This window comes from Onychostoma macrolepis, chromosome 23 (assembly GCF_012432095.1).
Source record: "Onychostoma macrolepis isolate SWU-2019 chromosome 23, ASM1243209v1, whole genome shotgun sequence".
NCBI classification, from domain to species: Eukaryota; Metazoa; Chordata; class Actinopteri; order Cypriniformes; family Cyprinidae; genus Onychostoma; species Onychostoma macrolepis.
Genome location: NC_081177.1, coordinates 23,649,488 through 23,671,014, shown reverse-complemented (window position 1 = coordinate 23,671,014; position 21,527 = coordinate 23,649,488). Strand labels below are relative to the sequence as shown.

Here is a 21,527-nt window from a genome sequence, read left to right as displayed (position 1 = left end):
GAAACTAATACACCATTAAGACATTTTTAACCAAACCATCGCTTCTGGCCAAAATACACATCCATAATAATCCAAATCCTCCGGTGACAAAATCCATTAATCCGCCAATGTATTTGTTTAGAGCAAACTGTTTTCACTTGATCCGTCTTTCCTGATTCAGACCAGATGACTTTTTAGTATTCAATTATATGGATGGACAACATCCAGATGCGATGGTTTGAAGTTAAAATGCCCTAATGATGGATTTGTTTCTTACAAATGCAGTTTTTCCACTTCACAAGACATTAACTGATGGACTGGAGTGGTGTGGATTAATTGTGTATTATTGTGATGTTTTTATCAGCTGTTTGGACTCTCATTCTGACGGCACCCATTCACTGCAGAGGATCCATTGGAGAGCAAGTGTTGTAACAAAAGATGCAATCAAATAGAAAAATTACGTTTGGAACAGGCAGAATGACTGGTGGATGTAGCTTAAAAGCTTTAGAAGAAATTGTTAAAAGAGATTATTTAAAAAGGGAAACACATAAATTAGCAGAATTATAGAATGCTGGATTTATCAGGCCAACATAAAACTAGGACGACTGACAAATTACCCAAATCACCAGCACAGACAGGAACACTGACATCTGAAACAGACTGGACTTCATTTATTTTCTGATAAACACCACATTTACACATTAGCATAATGAGAAGCAGAGTAAGAGGGTGTAAGATATTAATGTTCAAAATGAACTCATATCTCTGGGTGTGACCAGACTTTACAACACCCTGAACATAACAGCATGTGTAATGAAAACAGCCCTGAATCATCACAGTTCCAGAGGGGCAAACACACTAAAAGCAGCAAAAACGGCTGTAGAAAAAACAAAAAAAACAAATCTTGTTCACAGAGTCGCTAAAAACAACGTATTTGCTAAACCAAACAAGCTCAGATTTGTGAATCTGCTATTAGTCCCACAGTTCAGAAAGTGTTTTTGATCTTTGAAGCCACGAGGACCAGGATCTCTCCGATGTTTTTCTGCCAGTTGAGAACGTGTTTGGATTCAGCGCACCACAGCTCACCGTGCCGCGGCTCCGCGTTCTCACAGCGCTTCTTCACCTCCTTCTGCTGCTCCTGAGGGACAGAAGAACACCAGAGTAAGGAGATGAGATTCACCAAGGATGGAAAACAGCAAGCAGGACATCCTTCAAAATATCTCCTTTTGTCTTTCACGAAATAAAGTCATTGAAATGACATAAATGACAGAATTTACATTAAAAAAATAATTTCATTAAAGGGTTAGTTCACCCAAAAATGAAAATTAGCCTGTGTTTTACTCACCCTCGAGGCATCCTAGGTGTGTATGACTTTCTTCGTTCATACGAATCCAATCAGTGTTATATTAAAAATCGTCCTGGCTATTCCAAGCGTTATCATTGCAGTTATCATTTGGATAATTCCAAAACACGTAAAATAAAGTGCGTGCATCCGTAATATATAACCGAGACTAACATATCTCAGAGGCACGTGACGCATACGTCCTACGTCATATACACCTAGGATGCCTCGAGGGTGAGTAAAACACAGGCCAATTTTCATTTTTGGGTGAACTAACCCTTTAAGTGTCTGCCTAAACTAGTTAACTTATTGCATAACAACAGCAAGATCTGAGAAGTAGTAAAATTTCTTACTTCTGTGCCGTGCTGAAGCTCAAACTTGTAGAAGAATGCCCAGGCGTCGCCCAAGTCTGGCTCAATCTTTACTGTCCGCAGAAACCACTCGCGCGCCTTTGTTATCTTCCTCTCGCTCCAAAACAATCTGCAGGACACATAAACACAGATACGGTATAAATGTAACTAAACCGTTCAGTCTGTTCTTGCCAAACAAGCAAAAAAAAAAAAGCCAAAAAAAAAAAGCCAAAAAAGGGAGGAATGTGGGTGGGTAAACTGGAATTTAGAGCAGGAAGAAGTTTGGAGTCTTACTTGGCAACTGCCAGAAGTACATGAGGATCATGTTCACACTTTTCAGAGCATCAACACTCTTGGTCTTGCGCTGAGGTCTGGCCTCCAAGAACACGGCTTCAGCCCACAGGATGCCTAACAGGAAGAAGTGAGTGTTGAGGTGTGAAAATGTGCAGAGGCTCCTGACGGATCTGTTCAGGGTTGAAGAAAGTGTGGCTTACCAGAGTTAGGACACTCCTGAAGGGCTTTGGCCATGAGTGTGTTGGAGATGTTTTTCAATCCTGCTCTGTATTCAAGTCGAACAGACTCCAGCCTGCCAGAGAAAATGAGATTGCATATAAAGTTACATATTTTTCTGGTGAGATTTGAGAACCTGTCAAGTAATTAATGCATGTATCCTTCAACGCAAAGTAGTTCTGTCATCAAGTCTTGAATGGATCCAAGTTCATGCCGAGCTGTCAAGCAGACAGCACCCAGAGGTGAATTTACACGTGCTGCTGTGATGAGGGCTGGGCTCATGAATATTAATTAAGTGGTATGCTCATTCCAGCAGAGTTTAGCTCTAAAATGAGTTTCTAGTGATGCTAAAGACCTTCATTAGCTGGTTCAGGCGAGTTTATGTGAGGTTGGGGCCAAAATCTGCTGGAGAAGGTCCATCCAGGAACAGGACTGGAAACCCCTACACTTAAACCCAGCTTAAGTGATTTGCTGAAATGGTATTCATTACTAAATAGTTGCTAGGAAGCTGGCAAATGTAAAAGGCATTGCTCATGAATATTAATTAGGTTATGTGACTTGAGTGTTTCTAGAATATACTGTATACTGTTTTAATTTTAGTTTAGGTATAGGTCATTTCATTACATGCTTTTGTTATTTTTATTAGCTTTTTAATATTTCTATGTAGCTTTATTTAATTGCAGTTAGTTTGAGTACTTAAGTTAGTTGCTGAGAGAACATTTCAAATTTAGTGTATAATAAAACGTATTACAGCTAAATGGCTTTAGCTTTGGTTAACAATAACAACAATGAATTTGGCATGATTTCTTACCAAATCTCAGGAGTTTGTGGATTCTTGAGGCGAGCTTTCTCTAAGATGGCTCGAGCGCGCGTGAGCTGCCCGACTGTCTCCTCCAGCCGAGACAGGAGGAGCCATAATGACATGGAATGAGGGCACTTCTTCAGCTGAATGGACACAGCAGAGAGGAGGCGTTAGAGAAACACTATTAAATCACACTGAAAAATGTGTGTTCCTAATATTATACAGAATTAGGTTCTGCATTTTTTAATTATATTAAGGCATCTTCTCTAGAGCCCATAAACGTACTCCCTGGTTGTAGGCCTCTCGTGCTTTATCGATGTTCTCCGACTGCTCTTCGATCTGTCCTCTCATCATCCAAAGCTTGGGGAAATCCTCATAGTGCCTCAGGGCCTCCGTACACAGATCCTGTGCCGCGTCAATATTCCCCAGTACCCACTCCAGCCTCACCGACTTCATAAACACCTGCAAACGGCACACAGAAAACATTTAACAGCTTTTAACGGCCTTTAAAGCTTCTTGAACATGATTATTAAGGATGTGTAAAAATACATAAAGGTGTCCTCAAGTGGTAAACAAAGAGCCAGGGAGATTTTCATAATCCCTTTCCCGTATGAAGCTCACATGGCTAGTTTCCATAGATGCAGGAAAAACATAATTGGGTGTATTTTTTTTGATAACATTATCACTTATGAGGAATCCTGCCAAGTGCTTGAGGTACATTTGATCCTGCGATATTTGTCTAGATGCTGACACTCTTTCCTGGAGCCAAGAGCTAAACAAGCCCAGGCAAGAGGCCATTCGAACACCTTCCATCTGCACCATTTACTCCCAAAAATCCCACGCTCCTTCACAGGGTAAAGAGCAAGCAAATCTGATGTGAGGAGGTTACCATCCACTTACAGACCTCATTTGACATAATCCCCGACTATAATTCTGTGCCAACATGTGCAAAATTCACCACCTTGAATCCATAAATGTTCATTAAACAGTTTTTGCAGTCAACTTTAGGTGCAGGAGGCAGGTGTATCTGTCACAATGACACGCAGATATGTTCATTCTCTGATGCAGAGTCAACGTCAGGTTAAGGACAAATTAAAGTCACATCTCACTGCTTAACTTTATACGTAAAGTCTAAAAGCCCTTTTGATTCCTTTATGGGAGTGTGAGGTAAAATGACCTTAATAAATGCATATGATAATAGATTTAGAAATCATATACGACAGTTGTTTTTTTTTTTAAACGTAAATTTTTACGAAGGGTTGAATGTATTTCATGTCAAAGCAAATTATATGATTATTATTATTATTATTATATATAATTATTATTTCTAAATGTATATAAATTATATAAATATCAGTGATTGTTATATTTAACTGAAAAACAATATTTTTCTTACTTTAAGTCAAACATTAAGTGATTGATTTTAAAAATGTAAACTTATTTCATCAAGTTTCAAGGGGAACATTTCTCATTTAGTTTAACTTGTATTAAAAATTAAAACTGAGTAAAAACTAATAAAATGATACGGACTTAAAGTACTACAACTCTAAAATTAAAATAAAAATAAAAATGAATTCAACATTTTAATACAACTTCAAAAGAGTATTAAATTATGCATTTTGTAATTATTTTAATACATTTTTAATTACGAAATTATACACTATTAAAATATATATTTAGAAAATGTAGTAATATCTTAATTATACTATACCTCATGAATTACTAAATTAAGCATCTTATTAAAACAGTAGTTGTGTGGAAAAGTGTGTCAGATGCTTTGGGGTAAAGGGAGTCAGCGGTTTAAGCTGAAAAATAATCTTTCAAATAGAGTTACACAACGTTTCTGAATATTAAGACTTTTTCCTTGATGGTTTAATATAATTATGTTATGCAGAGCAACCCGAGTGTGCTTAAGCAAACAAAAAAAATTCTAATTTGTTTAACTGAAATGAAAATGAGTCACATTCAGCGATGATACAACTTAACCCTTTATATGACACTGTGCCTAATGTGGTCCAATTCATCAGTGGGCCACTTTTTAGATAAAATATTATTAGGATTAGGACTTTCACTAGCCATGCAATCATCTTCCTACTAGTGTCACATTCAACACCCTGTTGCACAAGCACTTCTACAGGGTGACTCACCCCTCATCTACTGATCTCATCACTCATCTCTGGCAATCAAAACAAGAGAAATCATAACATGCAGAACCGAAACAATGTCTTCCCGGCAGACGGGTGTCCCCAGCATGACACAGCAGCGGTTACATGTATTTGACACTCAAGGGCCGCTCACCCTGGCGGTGGGGGCGCTGCTGCGGGCCTTGGCCAGCAGCCTGCGCGCTCTCTCGTACTCGTTATTCTCTGATTCCAGCTTCACGGCAGCCAGCCAGATCTCCTCGCTGTTGGGGTTAGCCTAGCACAAAGAGCAATACAGAAAGAGGATGAGTTTTTACTGGCCATCGTCCCAGTGAAAACTGAAAGCTGATGAGTTTCAGGAAATAAGCACTGATACGCAGTTTAGAGCTCTGCTTCTTTAATTTGAAGTTTTGCATACAATTCTTGCATGTTTGGTGTTCTTTCAGTTATGCCAATGTTATGACTAAGCCAACACTGAATCAACAGTTTTTGTTTTTCCCACCTAATTGTGAGGGAATCAAACTAAATCATGATGCATTACATTTTTCAAAAGAGAGTAACGACTTATATGCTGTTACAAAATATCTACATTTCAAATAAATGCTGTTCTTTCGAACATTCTATGCATCAAATAAATGTGAATATATCCTGAATATATGCATGGTTTCCACAAAAATATACGATAATCTGAAATGTTTCTACAGCAGCAAAACAGCATATTTGACGCTGAAGATTGGAGTAACGATGGTAAAAATGTAGCTTTGCATCGCAGAAATAAATGACATCTTAAATGATACTAAAATAGAAAAGAGTAATTTTAAATTGTAATAATATTTCACAATTTTACTGCACTTACAATATTTTTTGATTAAATAAATGCAGCCTTGATGAGCATAAGAGACTTCTTTCAAAACATTTTAAAAATCTTACCAACCCTAAACTTTTGAACAGTAATATATCGATTAACAGTCTATTAAAAGTGCATATAACAAATAAAAGAGTGAATGAAGTATGAAGCCTACCACTATGCTTCACAGGTCTTTTGTGAATCACTTTTGTAAATATCCAGCTCAAAGAAGTACATCTTGTGCTGTTGCTTCTCCATTACAATGCTATGGTGTTATCAATAATGATGCTTGCCACTAATAATACAGTCATGGGGCTTGAAGAGCTGACGGGGAGTGACACTCACCTGGAAAGCCAAAGCCAGGATACTTCTGGCTGCAGGAACGTCACCCGCTAACCATTTCGATTTAGCACCCATTAGCCATAGCACCTCAGCCTTAGGACAATGAGCCACGGCCCTCTGTAACAGAGCCTCCAATGACTCTCTGAGAGAGAGAGATTAAAATAATGTCAATAATTGTAGAATATAAATCAAAGGATTAGATTATATAACAGTGCCTAAATATATGAAGGCGCCACTAAAGGAAACTGGTTTCAAGAAGGCTTCAATAACAGCAAGTATAATGATCTAGAACAAATTTAAATGAGCAAGCTCAAATAGGCCTCCTGCCTCCAGCCAGTAAATGCAGACTTAAATTCTGTTCAGCTGTGTCTAGGCAGGCAGTGAGTATTTCTCACCGTGTACCGTGGTTCTTCTCAAAGTAAGCGGCCCTCAGCCAGACGCTCTTCTTGCTGGGGAAGACCTGCAGCGCATGAGCGTAGATGGCCCGCGCACACTCCAGAGCTCCATGAGCCACACACTACAACAAAACACAACCAATCAGCATCAGATATCACGGTAATAGTGTGTATTAGTGCTCGTCCACTTTTGGAAAGTATTTGAAAATCATACAAAAAGACAAAGCTACAAGACCTAATGGCTTTAATGAGGTCAAAAACTATAGACGCATGAACCATTTTAAGAGACATAACCAAATAAAAAATAAAAAAATGGAGAAAAAAAAAAAACTATTGATTTAAAGTTGTTATATATTTTACATTTTCTTTTTTAAAAAGTTTATTGCAAATACGCATATATAGAAGAGAGGGTTCACTGCATTTTTCTGTACAGAATCATGGGTAATGTAGTTTTTACCGCAAATTCATGTTAGACCTGATTTTTTAAAGAAATAATGGAAATGAATAGCTTCAATGAAAAACACTGATTTACAACCACAATAGCTCACAGTATATCGGTCTTCTTTAAAGGTTTACAAGTTACTGCTAAAAATCCCTATGGAAAAATGTATGTAGTTTTACTTGTAACACGGCCAAACTAATGGTAAAAGATAAGACATTAAAGGGACAGTTCACCCAAAATGAAAATTGTCCTTATTTACTCACCCTCATGTTGTTCCAAACCTGTGTGAGTTTCTTTCTTCTGCTGAACACAAAAGATTATATTTTGAAGAATGTCGAAAAACAAGTAGTTGCGGGTAGCCATTGACTTTCATAGTATGGGAAAGAAAAAAAAAAAAGGCTACCGGCAACTGTCTGGTGACCATTCTTCAAAATATATATATATATAAATTTTCATTTTTGGGTGAACTATTCCTTTAAATCTTCTGATATGAACTGTTGTTATTCACATAAATAAATGATCAGAAATGTCTGCAATAAACAAACATGTGGTGCTGAATGAAAACAGAATGTGGGTGCGTAAAGGTGAGAGGATGTTTACACTGTCTGCGTCCTCCATCCATGTGTGTTTGCAGTCCTCCTCTTCAATGCCAATCCCAATCACAGCTCTGATCACAGCCTGACATGTGGCCACGCTGCCAGCCTTATCACACTCCTCTGCATCCTGAGACAGACATCAGCTTTGAATGAACACTTCTGGATATAATATTGGTTCTCTCATATATTTGTCAATGCAACTTAACTGGGAAACGTAACCCAGTCCATATTGGAATCTGTCTTGGCATATATGCATTTTTTCATTTTTTTGAACCAAAAGCCCTCTGCTAATAACACTAATAATTTTTTTTTAAACCATTTAAAAACGGGTATTTAGTAAAGCATGTCACTGAGCTACCCGAGCTCTTAAACATGAAACAGACCTGAATCCATTGTTCGCGGTTGATCTCCACGCCGTTGGCCCTCAGGGAGGTGATGGCTCTGTCGATGATCTTCTCCACCATCTGTGTGTTGCCGTTGGCCTCCTCCAGCTTGGCAGCTGTGATCCAGATATGACGGTCAGTGGGAATGTTTTCACGGGCCTTGTTCAAAACACGACGGGCATTCTCATAGGTTTCTAATCGGGCCAGAGCCAGCCAGAGCTTTGGAAGACAAGGACAACACTGTTACAGCAGTCTGATTTAAGGCCATAAAGAGGTTTACGAGTTCTGGCTGAGTAAGACCGTTTGTGTGTGTGCGCGCGTGTACCTCAACACTGGTAGGACAGCACTCGACTGCTCTGCTCAACATGATCCTTGCGTCCTCTGGCTCCTCCAGCTCAACAGCTATCTTCCACAAACGCACAGACTTTGACACATTCTCCAGAGCTGTGGAAACACAGTTATTTAATGATTAAACAAAAATTAGCAAGCATCACATTGCTCCTATTTGGGATTATTTGAACAATCTCTCTAAATAACAACCCATTTTCACAAATATAATGAGTCAACTCAAACTATTTTTCGCATTCGGAACTAACCTGTTATAAAAGGTTCAAGTTATCTGATATTTTAAGAGACTAATTGACTCACGGGGGTCTGGAGAGGTCCGCTGCATGATATCATTTACTGTTTTAGCTTTTTTACTCTGCATGTTGGTTGCACCATACAACTTTGATTTGGTTAATGAAAAATGTTCAAATATTAATATTCGACCAAAACCATTTCACTTCTTTTCTACCCCCTAGAAAATAGAAATGATAAAATATTACAAGTGTGCTCATAAAAGATCATACAAATTGTAAATGGTTCTAAAAAGATAACAAATGTAGGGTAACATTTTTTTTTAAAGAAATCTTTTCTGCTCACCAAGCCTGCATTTATTTGATCCAAAGTACAGCTAAAACAGTAATATTGTGAAATATTAACTGCTTTCTATTTGAATCATATACATACACACAAACATATATATATATATATATATATATATATATATATATATATATATATATATATATATATATATGTGTGTATACACACACACACATATATTTAGCAAGGATGCTTTGAATTTATCAAAAGTGATGATAAAGACATTTATAATGCTACAAAAGTTTTCTATTTCAGATAAATACCGTTCTTATGAACTTTCTATTCATAAAAGAAACCTGTAAAGAATTCTACTTAGCCGTTTTCAACATGATACTAATAATAATAATAATAATAATAATAATGTGTTCGAGCAGCAAATCTAAATATTAGAATGATTTCTGAAGGATCATGTGATTGGAGTAATGATGCTAAAAATTCAGCTTTGAAAATCACAGGAATAAATTACATTTTAAAATATATATTCAAATAGAAAACAGCTATTTTAAATAGTAAAAATATTTCAAAATTTACTGGTTTTGCTGAACTTAAATGTACTTTTGGTGAGCAGAAGAGACTTCTTTAAAAAAAAAAAAACATGAAAAATCTTACTGGTCAAAACCTTTTGAAAGCGTATTTGACTTTTTACACATTTTACAAGTTCTAAACATGCAGCGCTGGTGCACAAGAGGCTGCAAAAAACACAAGACTTGTGCACAACTGTCAAACATTTCTATCTTGTGCAGGTTTACAATAGAAAAGCAACAATGCTTTGAAACAACACCAATGTTTATGGTAACATCCTAACCTGTAAAAACTAAGATTTAAACAACTAAGTTCAAATAATAAATGAAAAAGTTGTATAAAATGATAAACCACAAATTTCAGCCTAATACATGACTATGCAATGTTATACATAATTGGCCTGAACAAAAACTGCAGACGGGCTTAATAATAAAGCAAATTCACTCTTTGACAGTAGATGGCACTTATGGACAAGCAGAAATAGAAATACGTACAAAAAATACAAATAATGCACACAAAGCAGAGCTGCGCTTACAAACACTAATATTAGGCATCATATGGCAGTAAGATAAGAAAATGTCATCAAAACTGCGTTCTCTTCAGATATACATTCACTCCTCAGATTTGCACAAATCACATGAATGGCCAATTTCAATGGGCAAGCACTCAAAGGTTCCCCAGAAAATGCAAAAACCACAGCTGTGCAAACACTTTATACAAAATCACCTCATTAATTATAATCAAACTGGTAGTAAAATTACATAGTGCACCAGATTTTTAATGACAAACTAATTACTTCACTTACAGCGCATTACTTTATAGAGTTAGCAAGCTAATCAAGGTAGAGACATTGATGAAGTAGAACCGTCAGCCTGTTTAAAGAGATACTTATTACAAGGGGGAGATTCGGGACGTTTTAACAAGCTGAGACTGATAGAGTTTTCATACATAACTAACAATTCATCTGTCTCTGTCACAATGGTATGCAGGCAGAAAAAAGCCGGTGACAGTGGAAAGAGAAACCTAAAGAGGATCGGAGGAAGAGAGAGAAAGACAGATAAAGAGAAAGAGAGTCACTGACCTTTCCTGAGCACTCGTTTCTTGGCCCTGATGTCCGTCTCTAGCTCTGCGGCTCTGATATAGATGCGCACAGACTGAGGGAGGTGACGCACCGCCTGGGCAACTACTGCCTTCGCCGTGTCTCCAGGCTGCAGCCGGGCGGCTTCTAGCCAAACATCCTCACTCTGAACAGACAAAACAGCACAGATTACACACACCGACTATGAAGATAAGACACAAATAAACACTATATTAATAAGACGCAGTTACACAGAACATCTTCAGCAGGGCTCAAGAAAAACTAAAAAGACGAGGAAGCCAAAAAAAATCTATTTAGTTGCAGAATTGCTTAATAAAGGTGGCTATTCATGAAGTTATAAAAATATTTCCTGAATAACGCAGAATGTCACAGAAATTGCCAAATTTTGGAAAAATAAATCAAAAGTAGGTCAGTGCAGTTAAGCGGCAAAAAGAGTAAATATGAATCCCGCATGTTTCTGCTTGACTGTGAATGAATGGCGCAGTTGCACGGTTACGTTTACTACACATACTGAAGCACGCGTGACGCTCGTGGCATTTTCAGCCTCTGCCCCTCAATATATGAGTACATGAACACAAACTATCTCTAGAACTAGACTCTAGTCACTTCATGAGCACTTACCATTTTTTTTTAAAGAAAAATATTGCCATGTCACACAATAAGAAACTCAAAGGGTTAGTTCACCTAAAAATGAAAATTAGCCTGTGTTTTACTCACCCTCGAGGCATCCTAGGTGTATATGACTTTCTTCTTTCAGACGGATCCAATCGGAGTTATATTAAAAATTGTCCTGGCTCTTCCAAGCCTTACAATGGGGTAAGCGGGTGTTTTCTGTCAACAGTTCAGAAGACGTGAAATAAAGCACGTGCATCCGTAATAAAACGGGACTCACACGGCTCCGGGGGGTGAATAAAGGCCTCCTGTAGCGAATCCATGTGTTTTTGTAAGATATATATCCATATTTCAAATGTAATAAACACTTCTGCTGACTGTCGTAAGTGGAAGTCGTTCTGGCAGATGATGTAGGACGTTGGCATTGTGTGATTAGTGACGAACGCGGAGAGAGAACAAAACAAAATGCCGGTCACGAATTAGAAGCACAAAACGAGGATTTGTAAAGAAAAATGTCGGAGGATTTCGATATAAGCCAAGAGGAGACTGGTTTTCGTTTGTTAAAGTAAGGAAACTTTGTTTCCTTTGCTCCTGTAAACAAACTCGCGAGACTAACATATCTCAGAGGCGCGTGACGCATACGTCCTACGTCATCCGCCGGAAGAGACTTCCGCTTATGACAGTCAGCAGAAGTGAGGGAAAAGTGTTTATTACATTTGAAATATGGATATATATATATATATCTTACAAAAACACATGGATTCGCTACAGGAGGCCTTTATTCACCCCCCGGAGCCGTGTGAGGCCCGTTTTATTACGGATGCACGTGCTTTATTTCACGTCTTCTGAACTGTTGACAAAAAGTACCTGCTTACCCCATTATAAAGCTCGAAAGAGCCAGGACAATTTTTAATATAACTCCGATTGGATTTGTCTGAAAGAAGAAAGTCATACACACCTAGGATGCCTTGACGGTGAGTAAAACACAGGATCATTTTCATTCTTGGGTGAACTAACCCTTTGAAGGTCTTTACAACAGCACAACAAAATAAAAGTTTGGTTAACTTGAAGAAACTGTGACAAATATATTACTTAATGTAATGATAGCATAACTACCAATAATAATTAAAAAATTTTTTTTAAGGAATATTTACCGGAAAAAAATACCTACCAGAATCAAGCAGAAAATGTATTTAGCAGAAAAATGTAAATACAAAACATTTCTGAAAATAAATAAATAAAATAATTATATAAAATCAGTTAATTAGAGATGCATTTGATTATTAAAATTCACTGAATTTGAGAAAAAAAAAAAAATCAATAATTTCATCGGGCCTTAAAAATGTCATTTTTGTGAAACTTTTAATAAATTGCTGTTAAATTGTGTAAGTTTCATGATTTCAATTACTTAGACAAGCTTTTTGATTAATACAGATTTTATGTCACCATTGAAACAGCCAAGAAAAATTAAAAAGGAGAAAAAAAGAAGAAGAAAAAAAACGGATTTCATAAGGGCCCCATGTAAGAATATTTCTGCCGGTTTGGAAAATCTTATGTTTTGGAACTTATATGTTGTTATGTGTTAAATATGTTGTTCTTATAAAGTTAATTGCAAATAATATTATAAATTCCTAATGTACTAATATTTAATAACAATAGCTACCAATTTAAATGAATAATTTATTTATTTTAATATCAATTCAAGTCTCATAAACCTAATGTATACAAAACACTAATCACCAGTCAGTAAGGCAGTTTGGTGAATCTTTTGACGGACTGAAAAAGAACTGGTTCATTTTTCCATAAATTGTACATTACAGCTTGCAAATGAGTCCTGACTGACTTTAGAGTGGTGATGACTAGATTTTAAATTACGGTGAATTTTCGTTTTTTCGTGTATTTTAGTCACAGTCTGGAGCCCTGCTGCACAGCAGGTGACTTATTAAAAATAATTGCTCAATGATTTATAGAAACATTTTTGTTCTTCACAGGCGTGATGATTGAATGTACAGTTCATGTCCAAACATCCTGTCTAAGTGGGCAGCTCTCTAGGCTTTGAGGCACAGCCATGTCACTGTTCTTCTGCTGAACTGTAAAACTCAACTTTGATTAATGAGCCTGCAGAAATTTCCCAACACTTAATGAAGCTGTGCACACACTGAGAGCAAAAGGGCCTGACATTGTTTCCGTTCGCTGTGTTTTCATTCCAAGTTCTTTCTCTCCGAGTCCAAAGTCAGCACTAGTAGACAAATCGACAGGCACAGCTTACATAAACCAGAGTTAATTCATTCACCATGATGTTGTTCTTAAACCTTATTCATAGCATTTTGGGAAGTGGAATTTTGCAGATAGTAAATATATCACTATGGCAACCCGTCAACACTGGCAACATTCCTAAAGCTGTAAAATTTTAATGGCTCATACACACGCTGCCCCCTACTGGACATACAGTAAAGCGTCTCCTTTTTACTTTACAGGGACAGTTCAACCACAACATAAAATTCTGTCATCATTTTCACACCCTTATTTCATTCCAAACCTGTATGACCTTCTATCCTCTATGAAATAGAGATGTGAAATGTGTTTTTTTTTGTCAAAATAGAAGTCAGCTGTTAAACAGTTTGCTAACCAACCCTTCTCAAAACATCTTTAAAATGAATATGTTCCACAGAAAAAAGACTTTAAGGGGGTCATATCCTAAATTTAAACCATTTTACTGTCAGAGTCCCATTTATAACGTTCATAAAGGTTTTTTGCACCTACTTTGGGCGAAATAAAAGAAAGAACTGGTGTGACGTCGTTTCAAACATAATCGTGCAAAAACTAAGTTTGTTTGGAATCCATTTCAGACCAAAATTAACTTTCTAGAAAACACCTTTGAACTCCCATTGGTCTGCAACAATGATGTAAGGTGTGGCTCTGGGGCTCCGCCTTCTTTGACATGTAAATCTTCTCTGGTACATTTCTTCTGCTCAGTTCATCAAGGTCAGACGCGAGTAAAAGCAAACACACACTGACAAGCGGCTTTATAGTAGAAACCGAAGTTGTAAATCTAACTGAAAGTGACACCGACACCGTTTTCCCCCCCCATGTTTAATACTGTAAAGCTGCTTGCTATAAATGTGCTGAACTGCAGAGCTGGTGCAAACATGTCCACAACACTAGCTATGTTTCTATCCAAAGATTCAAATTTAACTTGTGCGCATAACTGGAATATCGCATAAAACATTTGCAAATAAAGCACCATTTCCATCCAACGAATCAAAGAGAAAAAAAGTCACTTCCTGATAAACTGGCACAAAGTTTCACCAAGAAAAGTAGGAGAAGCTATGCAATTCACGCTCATAATCGCAGATGAATCGCCTGCGATGTTGAACGTGATATTGGGTAGCTTGTCAGTAATCTGCGGCTCCGTGTATTAAATTCCGCTCCATCTGAAAGCACCTGATGGAGATTTATTACTAATCACAGAACCGGCTTTACTGACGATATGCGCATCACAATCGCTTGCAATATATCGTGCAGCCCGAATTCAAACTCCTTTTACCTCTAAATGAAGAATGAAAAAAAAAAAAAAAAGTAAAAGTATATCAGGGACTTAATTTAGTTGCCTCACCTTGGGACACATCTCAGTGCCTTTCATGATGAGGTTTCTGGCCACCTGCAGCTTCCCGGTCACCTCCTCCAGACGGGCAGAAGCAATCCAGGCGGGCGGGTGATGAGGGTTTGTTTCTCTCACTGACTTCAAGAGGAGACGGGCCTTCTTAATATCACTGTGCACACACAGAATGACATTAGAAAATGCAACACAGACAGCCCAGATATAAAGCTCATAAGGATAAAACACTTGGTACCTGATGTCTCCTCCATGTGTGGGGATCATGGAGTTGAGATCGGTGAGATAGCCTTTAGGATCAACAACTGTCTGTCCACTCACAGAGTCAGACACCTGGAGACACCAACAAACACACTGTAAAAACTTCTGGTTTCTTCAAAAATAATTCAGTTTGCAATTAAAATGCTGTGGTGCATCACCTGACTGAGCCTCATGTCCATCAGAGTGTTTCTGGCCTGTCCGATCTTCCTCATGTCCAGCTCTCCAGCTTCAGGTGTCATGCCTCCTGGGTAGGGTGTGTTCAAGCCTCCGGGGAAGGGTGTCGTTAGCCCGCTAAATTGCTGAAAAAGGAAACGGCTCAATTAGAAATGGCATCGTTTCATATTCTGCAATGAAATCTTCAAGTGCAATGGATCCTCTAATGCAGGGGTGTTAAACTCCGTTCCTGGAGGGCCGGAGCCCTGCAGAGTTTAGATGCAACCCTAATTAAACACACCTGATCCAGCTAATTAAGTCATTCAGGCTTATTTGAAAACTAGATGGTTTGTGTGTTGGAACAAAACTCTGCAAGGCTGCGGCCCTCCAGGAACTGCGTTTGACACCCCTGCTCTAATGCATTGCGTTGTGCACTGATTACATTCATATTTTCTTTATAGACAATAATGCACCTGTGAAAGGTGATGGGCCGATACTCACCCCTTGCAGTGGGTCAACAGAAGTGTGGTTTTCTCCAGTCTGGAGGTGCTTGGCAAAGAAGCTGTCCGGCACAGGTGTGAGCTTCTCATGGCGGGGATTCCTCTGACGTTTGTTCCTGGCATCACCAACATCAGGAATACTCAACCATTCATCTTCTGTGACCTCAGCCAGCTTCCTCTGTAGGCAGAAATAATAAAACAGAGATATTGTTGATATTTACACTAGGGGTGCTCCGATCATGATTTTTGAGGCCGATCACCTATCACAGAAAGCAGTATCTGCCGATCCGATCACCAATACCGATCTTTTTAAAGCCTTCTCTTTATCATGTAGAATTATTTACAGTGATGATCCAATCAAGATTTTTAGACATTTATTCAGGGCCTGAATTTCATTTTTGAAAATGAATTCCCCTCTAAGGTAACTCTTGTGACAGAGGGATGGAGGGCATTTTTTAGACATTTTTCAAAAATATTTATTTTGTGCAATTGTCGCACAATAGTTTACACACAGCACACGCCTGATTTCATGAGCTGTATGCGAGATGGGCCTTTTACACCAGGTTCACACATACTCCGTTTGCAGTGCGTATGAGTCCATGTGCGGTACGTGAGCGGTGCAGAAGCTGCACTGACTGGCTGCACTGTAAAAAAATCCAACTTTCGAAAAGTTCTACTAACCAATGCAAAAATTAAAAATAGCCTAAACAAGGAATTTTAAGTAGAAGTCAGTTTAATTTTTTGTGTGAACTAAACAAAAATACTCTAAACATGTCGCTAGCAAAAGTTGTTTTGCTTACCTTACTTAGATACTCATGTACAGTATCTCACAGAAGTGAGCACACCCCTCACATTTTTGTAAATATTTTATTATATCTTTTCATGTGACAACACTGAAGAAATGACACTTTGCTACAATGTAAAGTAGTGAGTGTACAGCTTGTATAACAGTGTAAACTTGCTGTCCCCTCAAAATAACTCAACACACAGCCATTAATGTCTAAACCACTGGCCACAAAAGTGAGTATTTGTTCACAACATATCCAAATGTTCTCCCAACTTTTCAAATTGAGTCATCTGAACAAACTATTTTACACTGAATATTGCACAAGTTCCCAGCATGCATTGCAACTCGAAAACATTTCATGTTATTTATTATTAAAATATTATCATTGTTTTAAATTTTACTGGCTTAATTTATGCTGCTGCTGCTCAAAATATCTATCCGTCACTGTCAGTTAGCTGTTATGGGAATCAGAGTTCATATTTTTACTGGTTTAAAATGTGCTGATCCTCACCATGGTTGAGAATCGTGTACTGTATATGTGCATCTCATTGCAACTTGTTTAATACATTTGTCTATCAGCATAAATGTTTGCCTTTAGATTTAAGAGGCAAATACTACCCATATTATGTAGAAGCCTTTGAAAATAAACAAATCCAAAAGAAAGAGGATTTTAAACAAGATTAGCATTGTTAAATGCTAAAAAATCTTTGGTTGCTGTGACATATTTTAACACTCAGACTGACTTTTATTTCTAAGATGAACTAAAGTTTTTAAGTTGCCGGTTGCTAGTTGAGTTAACTTAAGTTGATTGTGATAGGTTGTTTTTTTACAGTGTGTGATTTCACATGGGAGTCTGCTCCTGATCCATGGCTGTTTACTACAATCACAACATTTATCCATTACTTTGATTTCAAATCCAAACATTGTTATAGGTTGTTATAAAATGTTATAAAATGCTTTTTCAGCATTGCGATTCTTTTTTACACAGTACAGCAAAACAATCTTTCATAGATGTGTTTAAATGCAATAAATATAAGAATCACATTATTCAATGCTTTTTACTTTTGCATTTACTTCTAGACTAATATATTAAGTTGCTCAAGCAAGTGACAAAAACATTTGAACTACTTTTCTTACACCATCACAAACATTCTAAATTAAAACTTACCACTGACAGAAAGTCAGCTCTACTGCCTTTTCTTTGGCATTTAAATCTTTTACAAGCAATCCTACGGTTCATAAAGAACAATGCGCTGTCACTTTAATTCAGCGTGTGCAGCGGAAACGAGTGCTGCACTGCCGGACCGCAACCGTGTGCAGTGCGAACGCTCTAATCCGTTAACATGAGCGCGGAAAAAATACACACCGCATACGCAATGCAAATGGTGTGTGTGTGTGGACCTGCATGGCATTATGTGTGTGTGCGCTGCGATTGTGCATGAGCGCAGTCTCCGGGAGAGCGCGCGAGTGCTGAATGGTTTAAACACTGGCAATAACTAAAAAGAAATGTAATTTAGAAACTTTAGTGACGATGCGACACTGCCTCGATTGTGCAAGTGACAATTCCTGTGTCAACTGTGCAGCATGCAGCTCGCTACAGCGCAGATGCGATGTGATTTGAAGCATTTTGAGAGAGAGCGCGTGCGGTGATTCACTCACGCTGTTTGTGAAATTATGTCTCACATAAACTTTTTAAATTACTTAAGAAATATGAATTATGAATAATGAATTAACGAATGAAAAGTTCAAATGAAACTCTCACTATTTATCTACTGAATGTGTCTTTGCTGAATAAAAGTATTATTTTCTTTCAAATAAGAAATTTTACTGACCCCAACATTCTGAACAGAAGTGCATACGAGAGTAAAAAAAACTCTAAACCCCAAATGTTGATTTTTATCATTATGTAGTAATATGAAATTCTGACACAGTTCAAACTAAAATTTCAAATATTATTTGTAGGACAAAGTAGCTAGAGAAACAAACAAATCATAATTCAGCAGGACAATGGCCACCAAGTTACACACAAACCTTCAGGTCTGAGAACTGTTGCTGGATTTTGGGCCGCTCCATACGGTATTTCTCTATCTCCTCTTTCTCTCGCAGCTCCCTGCAGATACATCAACAAAATAAGCCAAGAGACACTACATAAAAACAAGCAAGTGTAGATGAGAGAAGAAAGTTCACACTCACCTTCTTTCTTTGCGTCTCTCATCCATGCGCTTATCCAGTGCGGCGTAGATGGCATCCGCCTCCTCATCGTCTTTCTCATACGGCCCACTGGAGAACAAACTGCCTGCGTAGCCGTTGAACTAGAGGATACAGAGGAAGAGATTCAGGATAATAGTATATGTGACCCTGGAGCACAAAACCAGTCTTAAGTCGCTGGGGTATATTTGTAGCAATAGCCAAAAATACATTGTATGGGTCAAAATTATGCATTTTTCTTTTATGCCAAAAATCATTAGGATATTAAGTAAAGATCATGTTCCATGAAGATATTTAGTAAATTTCTTACCGTAAGTGTATCAAAACTTAATTTTTGATTAGTAATATGCATTGCTAAGAACTTCATTTGAACAACTTTAAAGGCGATTTTCTCAATATTTAGATTTTTTTGCACCCTCAGATTTTAAAATAGTTGTATCACAGCCAAATATTGTCCGATCCTAACAAACCATACACCAATGGAAAGCTTATTTATTCAGCTTTCAGATGGTGTATAAATCTCAATCTCGAAAAATTTACACTTAAGACTGGTTTTGTCGTCCAGGGTCACATATATGAAGTTTTATATCTTATAAAGTTACAAATAAAAAAAAAAAATGAAGTGGTTTTCCTTTCACTGTCAGACACATGTGGTCTCAATCAATCCTTATATTTATTAAACATAATTCTGATGCATTATTTTTTTTTTGCATGTAATCACGTAGGGGAACAGGTCAACATGACCCTCCTCAGCACAATTCATGATGAACTGCAGGTGTACCTCATCATAGTTAGTGTCATTCAGATCCTCTTCATCCTCTTCTTGGTTTTTCTTCATCTGATCGCCCACCGTCCTCTTCCCAGGGGGTGCGTGACGATCATCTACTGGGTCATTGGCATCACGAGCGGGACCGATATCTGATCGTGTGGTGAAACCCGTGGCACTGAGGGTTACATTACAACTCAGTACGTAACACAAAATACTACCGGTCAAAAGTTTGGAGTAGTTACCATTTTTAATATAACTGAAAGAAGCCTCTTAAGCTTACCAAGGCTGCATTTGCTTGATCAAAAATACAGTATAATCCGTAATATTATTACAATTTAAAATAACTGTTTCTTTAGTTGAATATATTTTAAAATGCAATTTATTTCTGTGATGGAATGCTGAATTTATCACGTCTTCAGTGTCACATGATGCTTCAGAAATCAATCTAATATACTGATTTACTGCTCAATTAACATTTCTTATTATTATCATTGAAAAGACTTTCATTTTGAACTGGAGACTGAAGTAATGGCTGCAGAAAATTCAGCTTAGCATCACAGGTAGAAATTACATTTTGATATGTATTCAAATAGAAAGCAATTGTTTTAAATTGTGAAAATATTACACAATATTACCGTTTTTATTTTTGATGAAATAAATGCAGCCTTGGAAATTTTTTTCCAAAGTTTCAAAGTAGTGTACAAGACATCTTAAAACATAAAACAACTTGAAGCATCATAACATATTACTATAATAACACATCTTAAAAACAACACAATACTTAACACATTAACTACAACAACAATTTACGCAACAACGAAACATCACAATACACAAAACGGCGTTTTTAACTTTATACAGCTGCTTGAAAATCAGGCGTGTTATTATAATTATTAACACATTTATGCAGTGAGTGAGCTGTTTTGCAGTTTTTAGACTGTCGTGATTATTATATGTACTGTATGCATGTTTTGGTCTCTCACCCTCTACCCAGACCGGGCACGTAACCCAGCGGCGCAGGCATGCCGAGAAACGGCTTCTTCTTCTTATTCAAGCCGCCCATGAGCGGAGAGGCGAGCGGCATCGCCGGTGCTCCGCCTGCGGCCCCGCCGGTCCCTCCGGACGCGGCTTTGCTTGCAGTTTTCGCGGGTTGTTTCGCTGTAGCGCTCGCCATCGTTGCGCTGCCGACAACACGCTTCACTTCCGGCACAACAACAGACGCGCTTCCGGTGACATAAAAGTCTGCTTTTAAAATATTGTAGTTGCCCTATAGCGCCCTCACAGGACGGGCGGTGTGAAGTAACTTGACCTAAATTCACCTGCTCTTTGTGCTTTTGTTGTGAGTTACATGTTTCTGTCATAACTGAAATAAGATGATATAACACCCCCCCCCAAAAACAAAAAAAAAAAAAAAAAAAAAACACTTAAAATACTGTACATGTTGGTGGACTTAAACCTTCCCTTTTATCATAACGCATATGTACTCGATTTCAAATTTGTTATAGAATCAAATAATGACTTGGTATCTAGAGGAAAAGGAATCACGTAGGAGTCAAGCAAGTAAAACGTAATTTTATATGTTTAGATTTATTGAATTTGATAAGGAAGCAATTATTTGTTGCTATAGGATCCGTTTGGTTTCAAATTATGATTGAATTCCATCCTGATCTGTGCACATCCTTTAGGATTTTTGATTGAGTTAGTCCGTTTAACAGAAAAATAGATATTTTGGGCTAAAGTATATTTATAAAGCTTTGGGCCATTTGAAGACAGTTCTTCATCAAAGTGAGTTTCATCTACAGAGGGCAGCAGAGGCTTGATTTCTACGGGGACAAGTGTTTCAGAACAGCACTTAAAGCTTTGTATTTTAGTACTAGAATACTTACTGTTAATCTAGCTAAATATATCGAGACAATTAAAAGTTAACCGGTTAAATAGGCCTAT

General features: G+C 37.6%; 1 protein-coding gene across 1 annotated transcript; it reads right to left on the bottom strand.

Annotated features, from left to right (window-relative positions):
- Positions 1 to 635: 635 nt before the first annotated feature.
- prpf6 (PRP6 pre-mRNA processing factor 6 homolog (S. cerevisiae)) lies at positions 636 to 20,818 on the bottom strand. Its single transcript, XM_058764227.1, is given in 22 exon segments — positions 636 to 1,117; positions 1,675 to 1,801; positions 1,966 to 2,008; positions 2,011 to 2,079; positions 2,166 to 2,257; positions 2,993 to 3,126; positions 3,269 to 3,445; positions 5,282 to 5,401; positions 6,317 to 6,455; positions 6,709 to 6,830; positions 7,751 to 7,873; positions 8,130 to 8,348; positions 8,455 to 8,573; positions 10,660 to 10,822; positions 14,906 to 15,062; positions 15,144 to 15,238; positions 15,325 to 15,465; positions 15,821 to 15,997; positions 18,638 to 18,716; positions 18,800 to 18,918; positions 19,596 to 19,758; positions 20,567 to 20,818. Coding segments are annotated over 22 exon segments (2,922 nt in total). The 5' UTR covers positions 20,758 to 20,818; the 3' UTR covers positions 636 to 964.
- Positions 20,819 to 21,527: the final 709 nt, after the last annotated feature.